The sequence below is a fragment of the Anguilla rostrata genome, chromosome 1 (assembly GCF_018555375.3).
Source record: "Anguilla rostrata isolate EN2019 chromosome 1, ASM1855537v3, whole genome shotgun sequence".
NCBI classification, from domain to species: domain Eukaryota; kingdom Metazoa; phylum Chordata; class Actinopteri; order Anguilliformes; family Anguillidae; genus Anguilla; species Anguilla rostrata.
This window is the reverse complement of record NC_057933.1, coordinates 18,833,837-18,855,437: the sequence shown is the minus strand read 5'-3', so window position 1 is coordinate 18,855,437 and position 21,601 is coordinate 18,833,837. Positions and strand designations below refer to the sequence as shown.

General features: G+C 40.9%; 1 protein-coding gene across 2 annotated transcripts; it reads left to right on the top strand.

The window, feature by feature from the left end:
- Positions 1-765: 765 nt before the first annotated feature.
- Positions 766-7,376, top strand: vrtn (vertebrae development associated). Of its 2 annotated transcripts, none has more exons than XM_064327392.1 (2): positions 766-963; positions 3,749-7,376. In XM_064327392.1, the coding sequence occupies exon 2, from the start codon at positions 3,751-3,753 to the stop codon at positions 5,806-5,808; it is 2,058 nt and encodes a 685-aa protein (XP_064183462.1). In that variant the 5' UTR covers positions 766-963; positions 3,749-3,750; the 3' UTR covers positions 5,809-7,376. The 2 variants fall into 2 exon arrangements, with proteins under 2 accessions (XP_064183462.1, XP_064183472.1); XM_064327402.1 differs by lacking the exon at positions 766-963 and adding an exon at positions 1,015-1,154.
- The last annotated feature ends 14,225 nt before the right edge of the window (positions 7,377-21,601 follow it).

Sequence of the window (21,601 nt, the reverse complement as noted above, 5' to 3'; positions counted from 1 at the left end):
ACATTTCATTGGAATAAAGTCATAGCTGCTTATTGGCATCATCCAAGTGAAATCAATGTGCAATATTGATTTATTATAAACAAGCATAATGATTCACCTCAGAATTTAGCATTAAATTATTTAATAGCTAGAATCTATTTTGACATAAAACTGTTACATTTTATTTTTTTTAATGCATGCCAAACCGCTGGATCATGTTTTGTCACTGCATGATTAAAGAAATATTTTGGTGGAACAGTAGTTCACAAAATTGTTCAACTGTTACCTGTGTTCCACTTCCAACATATATAATTAAATAATTGCAGAACTACCCAATTAATGTCAATATCTGAAGCCATAGTAATGAAGCTCTTAAAAAAACCACACTATGTAATATTTCACAGGTGTGCAATGTATAAGAAAATGTCCAAGAAAAAAACAATTATCTTATATTTCCCTGTAGATACAGTCCCAAGAATGGAAGCTAAATGAAGTTTCTGATACTCCGACTATAATAGAAGAACAAAATGAACACTTAACAAAAGAGTTTATTTACTTATATTTATGTATGAAGAAATGTTGGACAATCCATTACATCGGAGTATTAGACTGAGTCTGTGTTTTTTTTAAGGAGCTGTGTTTACAAAATGTCAGGACTTATTACTTTTACCCAATTCACACTTAACTTTGAAATTGACCCTGGCTCTGACAGGGGGTATTTCTTTCTGTTTTGCTTTGGGACGACACCAAAAAGAACCTGGTGATTGACAATTTCCTGGAGGGAGGTACCATTGACATCATTTCAAAACTCCGAATTGTCCGGTTTGAACTCTTCTCAGTTTACCTTGGTCGTGGACCTGTTTGGAAGGCACACGCATAATGGATTTACTCTGAAAACCGGTCGGAAGGATTGCTGTCTCCACCTTTCTCCGCCGTCTACATTGCGCTATAGGGTGAACTTTACGAGGACTCCATAAAAGTTTGGTAAGGGTGACTGCATTTTATTAATTGGCCAGCTGATGTTAAACCCATCCAGTGAGTTTGCTTAATTTCAGCCTTCAACGTTGACGTAGGCTACACAATAGCTGGGCTACACCAGAAAATCTGGGAGTAGTTCTTTTTTAAATCCTGCTGGCGGCAACATTCAGCATTGTTTATTAACAGGACAAGTAAAGGTAATTCTGCAGTTGAACGCTGACACGAATAAATCCAAACGTTTCATCACGTTCATTGATTATTTCAGTCTGTAGTTACAATTAAAACATTTTTTTAACCGAGAACATTTCTATTTGAGTGGAAATAAATATATACTTTTTAAAAATCTCATTTTCTTGCATAGCCTACCTACGTTGCAGCGATATTATCACTACCGACGACCACGTTTCACGGTTCGTCGTGTAGGCGCACAAAAACTGTGGTATGTAATGGTACCCCTTTACAATAAGGTTAACCCCAAAGCAAATTGTAGTATGCTCTCTAAAAGCCGTCAGCTGTTGGTTTGTAGGCTATGCTTGTTAGCCTGTAGTTTAAACTGCAGCCCAACAACCCAACAACATGTTGCATGGAAAAGACTTCAATAGGCCTATGAATTCAAAGTGGACAAAAGAACAACCACAGTACGCGTGGGCATGTTAAAATAATGAAACGACACTCTTAGGTGTATTTTTTTCTAATAAATATGTAATGGTCAATGCGTTGCGAATTTGCGATTACGCGTCACGTGATTTACGATGAACTAAGTGGGGGCAATCGAGTACCTATTATAGCCAGATTAACTCTTACTCTGCATTTTTTTTGTTTGTTTTTCTGTAATTCATCGTCACTGATTCCGTTTACTTATAAAATGTCTAGAGATTATCTGTGCTTTGTGGAACAGCCTTCCATTTGGACGGATCAGCTGTAAGGCTTGTGATATGGAAGTTTAGACATGGAAGATGCTAAATTAAAGTCACGATGGAGAGTTCTTTTAAATGCATATTTAACATGGCCGATATGCAATTTAAAGTAATAGTTCACTTTGATTTTTAGTTTTTTTTTTATTAGCCCACATATTTTTGTGTGCGCAATGATGGATATTTTAGGTATTTACAGAGGTTTCTGACTACCTGGCTTTACAATGGCTGGTACGGGGCCATTTGGGTATTTCTGCTTCTAGCAAGGACATACACCTCAAGTAACTCCAAAACAGCTAGTGATGTTATACCTCCAAAAGCTCTATGTGTGATATGCACATTTATCTTATTTTAAGTCTATTTTTCATTGCTTGAGTCCACAAATCCCTGACAATAACATACAGACAAGCATTAAACTTTGGAATAATGTTTCACAAACTCCTTTTGCATGATGTACATCCACATACAAAATGATCATGGAGACTGGACACCTGGTTGCTGAAACTAAACCATTTATGGAAAATGGAAATTTCCATGACAAAATGAATGACAAGCCAAGCCTGCATTGTGTTAAATTAAGTTTTAGGGAAAAATAGAGTATAATTTACATGCATGTTTTCAACAACCTTATTTGATCAAAGATTTTTAGCAATTTAGCAAGCTCCAAAATGTACAATGGAAATGCATGAGTTCATAACCTATGAATGCATAACTAGTAGTTACGGGCGCTGTGGTGTGGTCTGCTTATTTGCTTTTGAGTAGCTTGAATGTTGCCTCCTCCCCAACCCAAATATACATTTTTTTCAATTTGATCCCTTCTGACCTTTGTGTCTCTGATTTATGGAACACAACAACTGCATGTTCAAATAAGATATGGCTATTAAACCCTGAACACCCTGAAAGATAGCAGAGAGCTGGGCTGGGCAGTGCAACTTACAATGCATTTACATTTAGCCATTAAGGAGAGTAATTATCCAAAGTGAATTACACATTACATTTTAAACATTTTTTTGTAGTTTTAAATCTGGATTTTTTTTTTACTGATGGAAATTCTGCTCATGCACATTGGTAAAGGGTAAATTGTTGCTACACTGCTGCCCAGGATGAATTTGAGGTTTATTTCAGCTTCTACACTATAGTGTGGCAGAGGGAATACAATGAAACACTATTTGGCGTTTTTTCTTTTGCAGTGTGATTGCTTGGATTTGCTAGTGCCCTGTAGGCATAAATCTTTAGCCAGCTTTGATTTTGAAGTGTCCCTTAAAAACATTCAGCACTTCAAAATTCACACTTTTGAATGGTTTGAGATAATTTAGCTCAGGTTTCTTGATATACACATCTGCTATCAAGTGTGCTTATTTCTTTGAGTGTCAAAAATGAACACTCACAAGAATTGAGCAATAAGCCCAAGAAAACTACCATTGCTGGAAACAGCTCAACACATCCCCACAGGTGTGAAACTATAGGTGGGGAATGCCAAATGGAGGGAAACAAATGACTTGAGCCTATTTATTGTCAATACCGTGATGTTATATCATAGTCAGTTTTCAAGCAAACCTGTTTTAATTAATGTTCTGAAAATGTAAGTATTACTTTAAATATACACTAAGTGTTTGGTTTAATTTAGGAATAAAATGCCATCTGTTATTTTAGGAATGTTCATACAACAAGGCTAGCTCACTAACCTACATAATATATATTCTGTGATGCACTGTTATGTTATTTATATTGCTCTTAATTAACTTGATGTGTGGACAGAATGTAATGATAAAATATTAGGAATTGACTCCACTATTCAATGATAGCCAGAAGCATTTCCCTTCTCAGAACTAAGCTAACCAAATATTTGTCTCTCTTTTTTCCCCTCCATGTTACAGAAATGATTCAGAGACAAGAAGTCGTGCGCTCTGTCCTTGCAGAACTGCAGGACGCCACGGAGTGTGTGGGTCTGGGGCCACTTGTCCGAGTGGCTCTGGAAGTGGAGCAGGCTTTAGCCTCTTTCAGCCTCCCTGGGTCCATCTGCAATGAGTTCCCAGCCAAGGTGGACATTGACCAGGCAGCACACTGCCTCTACCCGGAAGATGCACCAGGTGACATGCTCCCTGTAGCCTGCAAAGGGGAGGGGAACCTCCTGTTTGATGCTGCCAGCATGCTGCTTGTGGGGAGTGCCGATCTCAGCCTTGAGCTCCAGGTCAGGACAGTTGTGGAGATGCTGCTCTGGAAGAGGTACTACCTGAATGGGATGATCGACTCCAAAGTGATGCTACAGGCAGCCCGATTTTCCCTCTGCACCGAGGAGTCAGCGGAGATGCTCAGTCTGCCCATGGCTGTGCTGGAGGCCATTTTTGATGCAGATGTCAAAGCCTCCTGTTTCCCGGGCTCCTATGCCAATATGTGGCATGTCTATGCTCTGGCCTCGGTTCTACAGTGCAATATCTACTCCATCTATCCCATGTACAACCTGAAGATCCGGCCATACTTCAACCGTGTAATCCGGCCCAGGACCTGGCCACGTGACTCTGAGTCCATAACCCTTCATATCATGTGGTCAGGGGAGCTAGAGTCTATGACTGTCTTCAAGCCCCACCATTTTGTGGCCTTAATCCCAGCCTGTGACATTCAAATGGGAAGCTTCAAGGGTGAGCAGCAAGTTCTTCCACTAAAAACCCTTGAACTGTTGAATCAGGATCCTCAGCTTTCTTACTCCAGTCTTAGAGACAGGTACAACATTACAAAGAGCACCTTCTACAGATGGAAAAGGCAGACCCAGGAGCACCGGAAGAAAGCTGCTGCCAGGTATGAGGCCAAACACTTCCTACAGGCCTGCTATAACGAGGGAAAACTCATACCCCTTCATCAGTTCAAGGAATTCTTCCCTGAAATTTCTCGCTCCACGTATTATGCCTGGAAGCACGAGCTGCAGTCCTCTGGTGGCAACTTCACAGTGATGTCAAATGGAGATGAAACTGCATCCAGAGAGAGCTTTGAGCAGGATTCTTGGTCGTCCCCTGAGAGTGATCTCCAACGTCACTATGACAGTGTTGCCAACTTCCTCGTGCCCAGTAATGATAAACTGGGGGTGGACCGAGCCCAGAATTTTGCTTTCATGCAAGAAGCGAAGAAATGTTTGCAGAGCTGCATAGCTGTGAACACGTCCTTCCCATACAGGAATTTCAAGAAAAGATTTCCTGGCATCTCAAGGTCAACTTACTATAACTGGAGGAGAGAGGCTATGTTGGCTAATCCAGGGTATAAAGATTCTTTTGGGAGCAGTGAAGACAGCTCAGATGTGGACAAGATTCCGAGCCCCAGTGGAGAATCCTGCCCTGTTCAGCTAGAGGTTCGCTGGCCAGTCCCCAGGATAAATGTTCATAGGCGCAAACACAAGAGCTTCCAACTCTCTTTCCTTCATAAGATGAAACTGAGGGATCAAGCCAAGAGGCTGGTTCAAAAGTCCAAAATCTCCCTCTCAAAATTCAAACTCAAGTACCCCTCCATCTCTTCCTATTCCTATTGGTTTTGGAAGAAGGGCTTCAGTCAAAAGAAGGAGAACAAAAGTACGGTAGATGTTAAAGCAGAATGGTCAAAGGCATCAGAAAGTCCAGAGGAGCACACTGCGGGAAGCCAGAGTCAGAGTGTGCTTCCTTTTCAGAGGAATGTGAATCTTTTGAACAATCAGACCCTGAATCCTTATGACATCACCCTCTCTGGGTATGCTGTCCCTGAGAAGCACATGCATGAGCAAGTGTTTGTCATGGATGTGGTAGCCTTAGCCAATTTCAAAGCTAAAGCAAAATTATTCCTCCAGCAGCGTTTTGAAGAAAAGTCCTTCCCCACCTTCAAAGAGTTCCGGTCTTACTTCCCACTTACCCCACGTTCTACCTATTACATGTGGAAAAGGGCTTTGCATCATGGACTACCATTAGTTCATGGCTGAATTATCCCTGGTTAGTAATTATAACTGCTTTTGCAGTGCAATAAAAGTTAGCCATTTTCAAATGGCCTTTGCGTCTACAAATTTTTACTTCAAGTTAGGATCAGAAAACAAGTTGAGCTTTTCAGTGGAAGACAATGATATAGTATGATCTTTTTTCAGCTATCCAGGTGAAGCTTAAAATCAAAATTGCAACTATTGCATCTTAGGCATGTACCCTTCACCTCCTCTTTAGCCTTGCTTTTATTGTTTGGACATTTGCATGCATTTGAATCAAGACCATAAGTACCCTGCTTCCACAGAAGCGATCCAAATTCTCTCCAGGCAAAAGATCGTTTGAAATCGAAAGAGAATGACTGTTGCGCATCTAGCTTCTCTTTTTCTGTAAACGAATCCAATTTTTTTCTTTTCAGAGTAGTACGTCAAATGTTTTTTTTTCCCCCCTGAACTCCCCCTGAATAGGTTTTCTAGTTCGCCATTCTGCTTGTTTATTTCAGTAAAATGCGGCTCTTCAGTCGTAGGTAACTACTCAAATCTGAACTGAAATGTGTTGAAGGGTCCTTCTCGTATATACATAAGACTAGAGTACGTATATGCTTTACTGCAAATTAACATGTCTTAAAATATCTTGGAAGATTTTCAGCTTAATTTCCTGCAACAGTAGGTTTATCAAAATGAAGTTATAAAAAGTATACATTTAAAGCTATTAGAATTTCCATATTAGAATTGTACTGCAAGCAGACACTTGGCCCTTTAGTGCTTCTTTCTTTGAGTACAAAGGGTTAATAGATTTCAAGCAGCACATTCATGTTCAAGGTGAGTTTGCACAAGTGATATTAATAGAAAGTCAGTTGTAAAATCCTGCATTTGCACTATCACAAAAGTTCCTTTGGTTGCATGCTGATGTATCAGAGTTTGTGGTTACATTTTTGCATGTACATTTGTGGCTCATGAAGAAACTCACATCACGAGGAGGTCATAATTTTGTGCTTATTTGAGAAATGATTGTTTACAACTTCTTTATATTTTCAAAGTGATCTTTTTAAGCAACATTTGAATTATATTGACTGTTCAGTGTTAAATTAATATTGAGAACCTTACAATATATCCTAGACTTCTTTCTCCTGTTGCAGTTTTTACTTTATTTTTTACTATTGTGATATTAATTTGATTATTTATCTTGCCTGGCACCTTGATGAAGAGTTTTTGCTATGTTGCATTCAGCTGAGTCTAAAACAAAGTTATCTATGGTCTTTTGAGGTCATATTTTATTTGTTGTAAATCTATCTTTTCATTTTGGTTGTTGATCAACTTTAGTTGCTTGCATCCTCCCCAGTATAGTAACTGATGAGTTTCTTTGCTTCAGAAATTTGGTTAATGTTTGTAGCCCTGTTATTCTATCACCCCTTAACAATGTTTTTGCTTTTGAATTGTGTTTGTCAGCTTGTATATAATTTATTTTTTTCAATCAGGGTTTGTGGATGACAGAATAGAGCAGAGTACATGTATTCAGTTAAATGGGGAAATGATTCTCAGTGCAAAGCAGGAAATCAATAAACCATCTGCTCAAATTCTCTTGTGCTTGAATGTTTTCAGCCAAACTTGCACATTCTCACGCTTCATTTCCCAGATGAAGTAAACAATTTGGACTTTTGCACACTTCAAAATTGTGATTAATTCAGTGCTGATCAATTCATTTTAAATGAATTCTACGCCGCAAACTCATCCTCACATGAAATTGTTCTTCAGGATGATGGCTTGTTGGCATGCAACAGTAGCAGCTGTTACGTTCTTCCATTAAGTTGTGTATTTCAGATGCATATAGGGAAGAACATGAGTGGATAGAATACGAGTATATAAGTCTCTTTGCACATGATGTTGAAAATGGGGAACTAAGGGGTCGTCAAATTCTGAGTATTTTTGAGCAGATAATTAAACCGCTTTTGAACAGTTCAGCATGAAACAACTTTGTGTGTCTCCTCTGTCAAGTATGTTTTAATATTGCATAGTTGGTGTTGGATCACAAGGGCAAGGGGATGAAATGTATTGCTTTACTGTAGATATGGGCTGTCGCCACTTCCCGGTTTCAGTTTTTAATAAAAGGGCAGGGACATGCTGCTTTGTATGAGCCAGTTACAGCTCAAGGGAGTTTGTGAAGATGGTACAGGAAGATGTCCAAGACTTAACAGAACTCAATTGATGTGGCAAAATGGAACCGTAATAATGGACCTGGGTTTGTAATCATATGGTCTGTGCTGGTAAGCAGGCTGCAAACTCGCGTTCTCGAAAGGGAACCCTCTGATGTACTGTTGTATGGTTGAATTGCTTTCGTAAAATGTCCAGTTGTGTAAATGCGTAATGTGTGATGTATGAAGTATTTCATTTGTATGCCAGTGCACCTTTTTTTTATACATCTGAAATCGAGCCCTACATTGGTTATAGAGGGTATACTGTACACTAGGGTGCTGCTTTATTTTCCCTCTTGCAGCCTCAACCAAATTTGCAATACATAATTGCAAATTTAATGGAATGGATGTAATGGAAACCACTCATCGGGAATGTAAAGTTGTTTTGTGTTGATAACCTTATTTTGCTTCCAACATTGGTGAAAGACTGGGAGGAACTAGGGGAGAGATAAGCGAGGTGTTGGCCAGAGGAAATGATAGTATGCAGTATTGTCAGGCTATTGTAATGCAAGCTCACAGCAGCTTAAGTTTTGCTCAGGATGCTCATCTTCTGAAAGGTGACATACGTTAGAGGGTGTGATTACAGAAAGTCTGTAAAAATTATATTTAAACTATATTGCTCTGGCTGTTCAGGACTTCATTCAATATTTCTACGATTGGCTATGTTAGACCGATATTCAGTTATTCATAGTAAGCTGTTGACATTTTGATTTCTGTTGATATTTAAAGCATCTTGTTAGGTTGCCTAAAAAGATCTTGTTGTCACTGGCCAGTTGTATCCATGATCTCCTGTACTTCATTCTTCCTGTTGAAGGCCTGGATTAGTAGAAAATGGGGAAACAAAAAAACCACGGCACAAAGGAGCCTTTAATTAGTTATTTTCAACCTGAACATTGTCTGACTGCACTGCATAGTTGACCAAAAGTAAAGGCACTTGTCAGGCCCTATTATCAGAAGACAGGGCCCACAACAGCAGGACCAGATGTAAGGGTAGGCTGAATTTTACCTGCAACATTTGTTGCTCACAATGATACACCTTAGCGCTTACAATCTATCAGACGTTAATGAGGGAGAAGCTTCACTGTCAATTGGTGCCAGCTCCCTTCTGTGGTACTGTGTGGGCTGAATAAAAAGGATTTTGTCATTGAGCTAGACAAGTATTTTGTTCTGGTATTTATGATAAATAAATGAAAAATAATATATAAAGCATATCACAGAAAATATAACTGCCGGACATGTAAGCATGGCCTAAGTAATCCTGATTGTCTACATTGGTTATATTAAGTTTTCAAAATATAATGTCACAGTTTTGCCTTGATATACTGTTGCTCAGTTAGTCCATTACACAAAAATGATGAACCGCACAGGGTTGGAGTTCCCCTTCCCCTTTTTCGTTTTGGGCTTGGGTTAGTAAATAGAGCCTTGGTAAAAAAATATATAAAACTTCAATTTTCCTCCCGTTAGCTGGGTGTATACAGCTACAACCCAAGGCTGTGCCGCAGGCGCCAAGTGAGCGGTTGTGTCAGTCAGTGGAAATTCCTCATCTCATCTGGCTCCTGGAGCAGACCAGGGGTTCTCAAACTGTCCTGGGGTGACCCTTATGTATGATACAGCAAATCTCCTGATTAATGAAAGTAGTTGAAAAAACTTTTGTTTGGTATTTATGTTTCAGAATATTTTAGTTTTAGGGATATTTCATTTGTGACAAGGTGTCACCAGGTTCCACAGTTTGAATCTCACTTACCTTGCCAGTCTACAGTTTATGTACTGTATACTACGTGACCTCTTTCCGAAGGAATTATTTGCCATGTAACAGAAAATTAAAGCATTAGTTAATTGGACTGTTGAAAAAAAAAAAACTTGGACATAAACAGGAAACATTCTTCATACCACGCATTTTCATACATACTGTAATGAGTGAGTGTGACGAGTTCAACAGACGTTTATAAGTGTCTGACCGCTAGTTACATTTAACAGCTACAGCTAGTTGCACTTGCAGTGGAATGAAAACCAGCATACCCAGTGGTCCCAGGGGACCCAGTTTGAAACCTCTGTTGGAGACTATAGGCCTACCAGTGACAGCTGTGCATAAAGCAAGAAGCATAAATCAAACAGTCTCAATGCAATTAAAAACAGAAGTGCGAAGAAGCAAGTACTGGGAAAAAGTGCTCAGGAAGTTGCTGCAATGAGGCAGGACTATGAATAGAATTTGGCATTTTGAAATAGTGGGTTTTCTTCTAAATATAATGAAATGTGGTCCATCTTCAGAAATAGACGTGTGTACGCACTTTGTTTGAGAAGTTGCAAATGGCGGGTGCAAAAATATATTTCGGTCAATTTGGAAACGCTAATATTAACAGCATCAATCGCTTATATACAAGAGCTTAGGCCAATAGGCATCTTCTGCTTCAATGTAAAGCTGAGTGGACACGCTACTTCAGTGACATTAAAGACTATTGTTTCACAAATTGCTGCAAATAATTTAATTTATGATCACAAAAAATTGACCAATGAGGTTTTCTTGGGTAGGTAATTAACCTTGGTTTTCTACATGAATGCAATGGGCACCAAGCTCTTTTGCCTTCCAATTCGGCCTTTCTAGGTTTCACCGCCTGGCCCCTCCTATTCTCTCCATTCTTGTGTGCTCTATGGGTAGTCGAGTGTACATAGGACTGGAGAGGGTAGGAGGGGCCAGACGGTTAAGCCTAGGAGATAATGGGACATAGCCTCTAATACTTGAGGGCAAAAGTTCTTGCTGCCCATTGAATTCAGTGTAGAAATCCAAGGTGATTTAACACCCAAAGACAACCTTGGTAAAATGTTATTGCTTTTTGCAATCTCCTTTTCATATGAAACGCAACAGTCGTTCATAGAGTTTCAAAAAAACCATCGGGTACGTTTTGTTCTGCCTTCAAAAGTTTGATACTGTATTGTATTGCCCATTCACTTTAATGAGAACTCCAATATTTTTCCCTCAACATGCGCAGTACAGGCTTACTTCCGGGACTTCACAAGTTTAGGTTAACTGAAGGCGTGCTTGCTTTAAATACGCATGTACGTGGTAGGGACTTTCCTATCCCGTTTCATACCTGTATGGACCTAAAATAGCGTTATCCACTAGAGGGAGATCGTTGGCTTCAAATGTGATCATGGGCCAATATTCTCAGACTAGGTACGTAGGTTCATAGAATTTAAAATCTGAACCTGTAATAATTTGATTTAATTATACATAGAATGCGTAGGCCTATATTTGGTTTGTGTTGCACGGAGATGTTGCATACGGTATGAAATAAAGGCGTTAAGGCAATAATTCGTCACCTAGTTTTTATTGCCTCGTTAGCCAATGTAGTGCCTTGGTGCAGTTCTTGAGGTCTAAAACCGGTCACGTTTCCGTTTTAACATGCCGTTTTAAGCTATGGATTGAGGCTGGCGTTGTGTGCAATGAAGTACTGCGAAACGTGTCCTACAAAGTTGATGCTTTTGCCTCCTAGTTGCTCTACTATGCTGACTTTAAAGCGGTTCCTCTCACCAAAAGATATTCATATGCCACGTCACACTGAATACAAACAGAAACAGGTTTTATGAATGCCAGCAGACATTGGGAGTAATCTATAATGTCTGTGATTCCATAAAAGCACTTCTTGAACTGTAATTCTGTCGACATGGTCATAACATAAGAGTATTTACAATATGCAAACAGGCCAATTTTGCCCATTTATGCTTGTCTTAATTTTCCCTCATTTTTCATTCATTCTGAGAGGTTCCATCTAATTTAAATGACTAATGCGTTGTTATAACTTATTTAGTAAGAATGGCAATCACTGTCACCAGAAAAAGGTTAGGGAGTTAATTGAGCATGGATGTTACTTTGCAGATTCTGACTAAGATTAAGATGCATGGAACAGTGTAACATAGGTCACGGTCAGGTTTATAAAATGTAACATTTTAGCCCAAGGGAAGCTGATAACACATATGTTTAGAACATAATGAGCAATGTTTTTTTCAGTATCTTCGGCTTTTTAATCAAAAATGAGCATTCCCCCAGAACCCCATCTGCCTCAGTTAAGCGGCAAAGGCCAAAGTGAAACATTTGTTAATTAACCCTTCAGTGTTAAAGGGGTGGTCATACTGGGGGGAAATGGAGTTGTTAAATTACCTTGTTTAGATTGTAGGCTTCCTTATTATCATTCAAAATTCTTCACCTTTAAGACCGGACAAAGCTCAGTCAGGTCCCAGTGTGCTGGAAGGTATCTGCCAAACCCTTTTTTCTTGTCCCTGGGGGAGCCTGTAGCTGTAATTATATGTCCTGTCTTTTCCTCCTTCTCCGTCTTTTATACAAGTGTTTGTTAGCAACTGCTGCCATCTCCCTCTGCTTTGTTTGAACTGTGGCTGCATTCGTTGTGTACATCAATAGTTCTGATTAAACTGTGAATATTGAAGTGGCAGTACATCAGAATAAACATGGTGTGCATTGCAGGGAGAATACTGTAACGCATTGCAAACAATGCTTCCAGTGTAATGGACTTCTTGGGCTGCCATTCAGAGTGCATGCAGATGAGGCAAACTTAAGAGGTTGAATCAGGATTTCTGAACATGCTGTGAACTTCCTTATTTGTGCATGAGCCAGATTTTCGGCGCATGCACAGAACGCCTAGGAGATATCACGAGCCAATGACACATCCCAGCTGATGTGCAGAGTCTCCCGGTGTCGCCGCAGCATTTCACTTGTGCTTTGAAATTTCAGTCCGTCAGCTTGGTAGAAAATCTACTTTCTTATTTTCACGGGGAGCATTTTCCACAGAACCGCTTCCGTAGAGCCCCGGCTAATCCGGCCGTAATCCTCCGGCGCGACCGAATCGCTATCGATCTGACCCGTGAATGAAGTCCACGGTCATTAAGGCGTGTGCATTAGAGAGGCTCGACAGCAGCGTGGAGAGAGATGTCTCGCGCAGCTCCCCGCCCCCACGATCCGCCCAGCCGCGCTATCAGTGGCACTTCTCTGTCGCCTCTTTGGTCAGCCTCGAGTGCCACATCGCGCTTCGGCGCAGATGAATGCGTCTCTCGTTTTCTCAAATGGCATTTTTGCGTGCGCGTGTAATCGACCCCCCAGTCCCGCTCTCACCACGAGCTGGGTGTCCGTCAGCCACAGCTATAATTAAATGTGATATGTAAGGCAATGGTTGATAAATCAATGACGGGCCGAAGATCCTGCTTGTCTTATCCACCACCCCCCTCCCCCCTTAATAGGTGCTGCTGGGAAATTTTAGCCTTTCTCACCTCCATCATGAAGCTAATCGATACATCGTTATTCCCCAAGCTCGCTGTTGAAGGTGCTCGATTGGGCGACAGCTGAGAAATACAGTGAGCGGCCCTCTAGTGTGTAATCAGTGGCCGTAACAATGTAATCCCCTCATTAGTGCACTGCATCACCATCGCTCTGTGCCGGGATAGAAGTGAATCCAATTATATGAGTTGAATGCGGCCACACAAAAGGGTTCACTGAACCTTTGTGATCTCCCTCTCCATCCTTAATCACTGTGGTTTCGGATATACTGCGGGGTGCACCTTATCTTGCGAGGGCCCGAAAATGTGAAGTGTTGTGCGGAAACACAAAGGCTTTATTTTCGAGCCCTGCACCCGGCTTGTAGTTCCGGCTTAGTGACTTCCGTCTCACCAGTGGAGGGGGAATGATTTACACATAATTCATAGACTGCAATATGCACACAGTCTTGATTTGGGGCCCATAGCTGGCTTAAAGAATTGTTTTGGTTGTTATTAACTTTCTGATCCTGTTACCCTCTGCACACAAAGGAGCTGTATGAATTAATTACAAGTACATATACACACACCTCACACAGTGCAGAAATAACACAGTGCTGTCTTAGGGGTATCGGTTCAGAATGACTTTAGATAACTCAGATATAAACGGGGACACATTTTTATTCCCCAGGCAGACTATGGAAAGCTGTTTTAACATTTAATCCGTCACAATTACCAGTGATAAATATATTTTCATTAGTTAAAATAGAATTTTTACCAGTTAAAACACTTTTTATTGATATCAATAATTATCATTTATTCTAGTTCCATCTGTAGATATCAAGATATATTGCTAAGAAGAGAAAACATTTTTACTAGTAACAGCTGAATTGCTGACATATAGCCAGATATTTTAACTAGTAATGAATGGTGATATCCCAACATTTAGACATTAAGATGTAACATCTTAACTAGTTATAAATTAATTATGTATATCAACAAATGCTAGTTTTCTCTTGTTGTCTTGTTGATACGTTTAACTGCAATTATATCTCGTTGAAATTACATTGTGGCTATTTAGACTATTTGTCACTATAACCAGTGATAAATATATTCACTAGTGACAAGTGAATTCTTGATATCAGCAATTGCTAGTGAAACAAGCGATTACATGTTAAAACAGCTTGCCATAGGCTGTCACACTTGTTGCCACCTCTCTACCCAAATTGTTTTGATTGCCTTCATTAGTCAAATTGTTGTTCCTGCTGTGTTAAAACTGATAAACCTGATTGAGAAGTTGTGGCATTCAGGACCTCCCCAGGTCCAAACTTTCTTGGCCCGTTTAAACCGTAGGAGCAGGTTACTGTGACGATGACCAAATGTGATGGTAGCAATGAGAGAGGATTCGAATCCTTATCGCAATTCAGCAGAAAACAAACAAACAAAAGCAAATGGTGGCATGGGATACCAGTCACCCCCTCGGAGCTCGAAAGGCTTGTTTATGTTCCATATTGAGGCAGAGAGGGGAAACAGATGGGCAATATCCAGCCCGTTGCCCATGTGAGATAAGTCAGGACCAAAAACTGTAAGCAGCCTGTTATCTGCTATCAGGACAAATGTCCTGGCCAGAGCCGTAGTCTTGGTGAAGAGCGTGTTGCCGTGCAACAAAGGTGTGAGAGCAGATAAGAATGCAAATGGGTAGGTTCACTAATGTGATGGTTTTGCTTTCTTTCAAGTGATGCTTCTTTTACTTATTGAGCTTTGAAGAATTACTGCTACAGAGAGACTGAGAGTTAAGAGTGGGCAGATTAAAATGTACATTATTACAAGTAAATGGGCTTATGCAAGCCCATTTAAAGATGTCTTAATTAAATGTACCCACATTGCAGGTAACTACATTTTCCTGTTCTTTTTTGTTGGCAATTGTTTCTCATAGCAGTTAATATGGAAACAATTCCTTTTTCACTTTTTTTTCACGTCGTCATGCCCAGAAATTACAATGCATAATTACAATGCATGCAAAAATTCAGAAATCTAAATGGTCAATATTGGGACTGTAATCTGAGTACAGACTCATCCTTGTTATCTTAAAGTAATATTGGAAGTTCCTTGTACAGTATCACTGCACAAGTTGCCATGTGTCTTATTTATGAAATACATTTTCTTTGGGAAACAGTTTAATTTGGTCTGTGGCATGTACAGGTAGTGAGATGATTTTGTTTGAGAATAACATGTGTTTTTGACAATGCCAGTCATCTGGTCAGAGCCTAAGCAACATGCTTTATACCACCAGGCTCTGATTACAGACTCCTAGAGTTCAGTACTAATACTTTACCCATTTGGTCTGCCAATACTTTATCTGTTAGCGGATGTGCCTTCCTGAATATTTACACTGTATGATATGGTTGGTAATATGCCTCATGCATGTGCACTCCATTTTTTGCCATTTGGAACTTCAGGCACAAACCAGAATACTGGTAATGTAAACTTCCGCAAACAAACTAGGGATTGCAAACTCTAGCAGTAGAGTGAGAGTGTATGTTGTTCTGTGAACCTGATGGGGGCGGTGTGGTGCAGAAGGTCACGCACAAGTGCAGCAGCTTGCTGACCTGAAATTCCACTGATAATATCTTAGTCTAGTTTTACCAAGTTATTGCCTTCCCTGAAAAATCTGCATTGATGAAATGGCTGCACCTTCACTTCACACTAACACGCAGGGTGGGGAAAAAAAACAAAAAAAAACATTTTTTGTTAAAGCCTGAGAAAGATGCCTGACAGTGGTTCCTCTCTGAGACTGAACTTAAGCTTGATGTACTGCGGTAGCGTATCCTGACTGTTGAGCAGCGACAGAGATGGAGGAGTGGAAAAGCTGTTGTTCTCTCGCTGAAGAATAGTGATCTCATGTGCCTTCGAAGTAGAAGGGCAGAAGGGGGCCAGAGCTCCTCCACCTCATATCAGCGAAGCAGGAATTATGCCATAAATGAATGTGTTGATTAATACACCAATGTACTGGTTCATTTCAGTTATTGCCAATGTATTTCCTTGTTGATTGTACTGAGCAGTACACTGGCTGCAGTGGTACTGGGAAGCATGCTTATTATGCATTCTGCACCGTGTACTCATTATCATTTTCAATTCAGCGTCTTTCTTGGAAAGTTATCGGTTATTTATTGTTCGTTATTGTCCCATAAAATATGCGCAAGCTTTCTCCTTGAGCCAGCTGCAAGCCTTGCCCTCACGTTGGCATGAAATAATGTATTTGGAAAAACTCAATTAATTAGAATAAATGCTGCTCCATATCTCAGGGAAACAAGCTAATGCATTGCTGTTTGCCTCAGTATAAGCATGCCTACAATAAGCAACATAAACTATATGAAGGTGTGAAATTGGTTTTTATTTGTATGCAACAGAAGTCATAGTTGTGCTTCCTAAAATAAATACTAATAAACGGTGTGATTAAATTTATCATATCTAGTCTGTCTTTTATCCCGTAATGTTGTTTTTCTTTAACAAGCCCTCAAATACTGTACCGCCCCCTCTCCATTGGACTGTATTGGATAAACATCGATACTTCCGGTACCATTATTGAAATCATTACAACTGGTCCCCATCCCCCACACCAGAGACAGAAAAAAAACCTTTAGCCTTTGAACACAGGCATCTGACTCACGTCTCCATGGTGCCCCACCTCCGCCCTAACTCAGCAGCTGCCTGAAGCCAAATCCTGTGGAGTCTCCTGCTGCCATTGCTCTGGTACCAAGCTAGCGCTCACCTTCATTTTGCGGTGAACTGGCAGCAGATGGTATGTGGTCAGTGAGAATATGTTTAAAAACCTCTGCTATTTCCAGGGTTATCGTGAGTTTACAATAGCTTTCTTTCTGGGGGCTCCCAAACTGCACCAAAATGCAGGAGCTATTGTCTAGACAAAAAAACAAACAAACAAACAAACAAAAGCCATATCGATCCTCTTCCAGCCCAAGTCCTCCAGCGTCCTGATTTAAAAGTTAACTTAGGAGATATTTAGCAGAAAAACCCCAGCTCACCTAATATAGCTCGTAACCATCTCTGACTCTTCTGTTCTGGAGAAATAGGAGAATTGCCAAGAAGTAAAACCGACAGCAGATAAAATATTTATAGCCTCTATCTAACTGTCAAAAGGTTCAGCACAATTCCTACAGTCATCTGACCCTTAAATATTTAAATGTTTGCTAAATATCTCATCTTGTACTACTGTATGCGATTTCAATACATAATTTTGTGTTTGTCATATGTTGTTTTTATTTGGATGTCTGTGTTTTGTAATTTAACCACATGTTTTCATTCTTGTTAATAATTTATCAAGCTTATGTCATCATATTTGATATATGATGATATTAAACCTCCTGTTTCACTTTTAATGTTGTGCTTTGCTAAGTGCTCTGTGGAGAGAGCGATGCCAAGTAAAATGTGATTCATTAATTTCAAGACAGTCAAAGCTTTTGCTGATTCATCCACATGACCAATGCATTAATCGCTGTAGGCCTTATTAAAAGCCATCACTGACAGTGCCTGAATGACCTTGGTTCTGTTTACGTTCTGTCTTTAATGGCTCTACTCGTGATCGAAATTCATGCTGCAAACTGCACTATAAATATTGTGTGTGTGTGTGTGTGTGTGTTGGGGGGGGGATGGGGGTAAAGCTCACCTGCATTAAACTAAATATAGAGGTGGCCCAAAATGATTTATATTGGATGACACAGAGATCAGATGTGTACTGACAGGTCATACATTACATCATTTCAGTGGCCACTTTCACTGTATTATTTTAATGCTACTTAGACATGCTAGCATTTGCAGTCTCTCTCTTTTTGCTTTTGAAACCACCAGCTTCAAAAACGAGTGCCTGTGTACGGTGGATACATTACGGCACGCACTGTGAAACACCCATCGTTTTTGACACGCTGTGAAAGGGAAAGCCAAGTCTGTGACTGCCCTTGGAGTGCCCTTAGACGCTGCAGACAGGATCTCAGCTCGTCCGCGGCAGCACTCAGATCCCTCACAGACATCGACAGCCATCACTGCTCCGCGCCGCCGGCGCAGAATGGCATCGGCGCGGGATGTTTCTGACGGAGCCAGGATTGCGTTACGTCGTCTGTGAAAAGGCTTGCCGCGAGATTAATGGGCGGACGAGACGGAGGCAGGAAGCAGAGCGATGAGAACTTTCAGGCTCGCCTGGTGCGGATCACTCGCGTGCGGGAACTCGAGCGCCGGTGGCACAGAGGTGCTGCTCCCGAAAGCGCGGCAGCGGAACGTGAGAGATGGGGGGAAAGAAGGGAGGCGCCGTGAGCAGCTGTCACGTCCCCGCGTCCGCAGATAGGAGGAGTCCCTCTCAGCCGGGCCGTATTGACAGCAGCGGTGGTCTCCCGATCGCCACTCCCGCCGGCTCGGCGTGAACGAAGCTTCGCTTGATTAATTCAGCCCGGATCTGCTGGCGACATCGATTTCACGCGCCGACATGCACCCTGTCCACATGGAAGACGCAGCAGGCCACTGTTAGCTGCCAGGCGCGTACGATTTCTCCAGTGAACAGGACAGGGGTGGGTGGGGAGAACATACAGTACAACCCAATTAATAGCTGTTCAGAAAAGGAAGTGTTGTACTTTCTAGTAAAGCGCAATTCACTTATTCAGCCACTGGTCTCTTAATTTTGTCCCCCAAAGCTGTATGTACGTAAATCAGGATTATGACCCAGGCTTAATTAAGATGTCTGGTCTAGTTATATAGAGATGCTCCTACCTTTCAGAGTGAAATACAGTGAGAGGGCAGGTCAGTCAGCTGAGTAATAGAGAGGGCTTGTTTGCTTTTCCAGTTGAGTAGTATTATGGCACCTATAGTCTGCCCATATTCCAATGCAGATGGAAGGCTCACTTCAGATTGCACCATGTCTCTCCTGCCCCCTTCAAATAACCTTTATTTTTCTGCTTTTTTTTATTTTACTTTGTATTATGTTATAGCTGTGTATAGATAGGTGAGCCATCTTGTGCTACTTTCCTGAGTTACAATACAAATTGCTGTTTGTTAGGTTAACATTATTAGCAATAGTTAATGGTCCTCTGTGCCTTCTTGATGGTATTGTATTTTTGTGCTTGTGACAGTTACACTGATGTTTTCCACTTTTGTACACTCTGGATGAGAGTGATTGCTAAGTGATTGAAATGCTGTAATTCCATGCTACCAGATTAAGGTGAGCCAAAATGTGGGGAAGTGGCTTCCAGGTGTACTGATGGTTCAGTATCTGCAAGCATCAGAATTCACAAATCGCATTATGTGCTAACACAGTATGCCATTTCAATAACCTATGGCATTCATTTTCAATTTGATCACTACTAATACTGATCTTCACAGCCAACACAAATGTAGTGTTCAGTAATGATACATCACCATAGATCATTTCTTTGTTGGATTATGAGTGGGCATAATCGAGACTGAACCCTCCTCATGCGATGTCAGTTTGGAGTATGTCACTAAAGAAAAGCGAGAGAAATGCACTGTCATTTTAAGCATGAAAAAGCTTTCTGTCTGCTGTGCAGCACCAGTACTGAAATGCCATGTCTGAAAAGTCAGGTTTCATTTCTTCTGATCTTTGGTTCAATTTCATTCGATGATTCATGCTAAATACTCCATTCATTATAATGGTTGTGTTCAGATGACTTTGAGTTATGGGTGTTCCAAGACAGATTGGTAATATGGCAAATATTTTGTTTCCTGCTGATCATGTGATGTTGTTGATTTCTTTTTTTTCCTTTTCATTTGTCTCAGATGGTTTTTCGTGAGCATTTTCATCCATTAGATGAACACTCTGTTCAGAAAGATGTGTGGGTCTTAAGTCGTGGTACTTCAGGGTCCATCTCTGGACAAGGTGAAGAGTTCTTCACTGTTCGAAAGGTATTAGTAGAAAGTGAAGGGAGTGGATCACACTGCAATGGTAAAGTATCTTGATTGAAGGAGATTGTTTTCTGACTGCAAATTTCACAGGGCTTTTGTAACTTACACTGATAGGCTCTGCACACACTGAGTCACTCCCAATCATGTCTGTCATGGTTTCCAGTGCACTGCAGAATTTGAAATCCCCCTTTTTTTACTAGCACATTTGAGAGTGTGCATTTGAAAGGAGCTTTCTGACAATATTCATTCTTCTCCCTCAGCTGTATGGCTTTGCCTGTCTGCAAATGTACCTTGGGTGTAGCGCCTATGTAATCAGCTCCTTCATTTGCATGACAGGCACCCTAGATTGTGAACGATGCACCAGGCAGCATTTGTGGTACGTTCTGAAGTTTGATTTGAGCCACAAGAACCACTGCCCATGTTGTAAATCCGTATCCTCTTCATTACTGCACATTGCTATCTGTGATTCTTTATTTTGCACTTTCTTTTTTTACAGAAACCATTTAAGCTGTGCCACTTGTACTGTTATATGAAGAATTCTGTTTGAGGGAACTTCTTTGTCCCAACAGATCTGAACTCTGCTCTCTGGTTCTGGGAGCAGGGGGCGTAATTTTCTACAGAAGAGTGTTGGTCATAGGTGCTGGACTGCCACCTTATTCACAGTCAAGCCTACTGGTCAAGACAAAGTCACACAATCCCCTCTTGAACGTAGAGAGCCCCAGACACCTGCCGAAGTCAAGATAAGTGGCTTTGACATAACGGGAATCAACTTTCATCACTTGTCTCTCGGCTGATTGCTTTCGGGAATTGCAGCCACATTGGGGGGGGAGGGTTGAGAGCTAGCTCTACAAAAATGCTGTACAAAGCTACCATTCCATGTTTCTTATGACACTTACTTGAGAACCATCTGGTGGATTGGATTGAGTTTTTTACATCCAAAATGAAATATTTTGCTGAGGAAAAGGCCTGAAAAGGCCACACAATATTACTGGTGATGTCTGTGTATTTACACTACAATTGTCTGAAACTGACATACATATTCAGTGTGTGCGAGGATAAGCTTGCCCTAAAGAGTAGCAGCAAGGACAGGAATGTCATAAACAGCATGTTTGAGAGCCTGCATTTGTAATACAGCTGTCTGGAACGGAGTAAATACACAGTGTGAGTGAGGACTGGAGTGCCGTTACAAATGGCACATTTGACACCCTTGTGGAAGTGAACATGCGAGCGCGTTAGCTTTTCCGTTTCGGCCAGGGGTGCGTGGGCGAGGAGGTGGCGTTGCTATGCGGGAAGAGGAGCGATGCACAGCGAGAGAACCGATTAGTTCACAGCAATGAATCAAAAACAGCCCCCGGGAAAGATCCGGTAATGTAAACGCAGAGATCTACATGGAGAAATTGTGGGTGTTTGCACATGAAATATGAGGG

Coding starts and splice junctions, on each gene's coding strand:
- vrtn (XM_064327392.1), top strand. CDS start 3,751: ATGATTCAGAGACAAGAAGTCGTGCGCTCTGTCCTTGCAGAACTGCAG.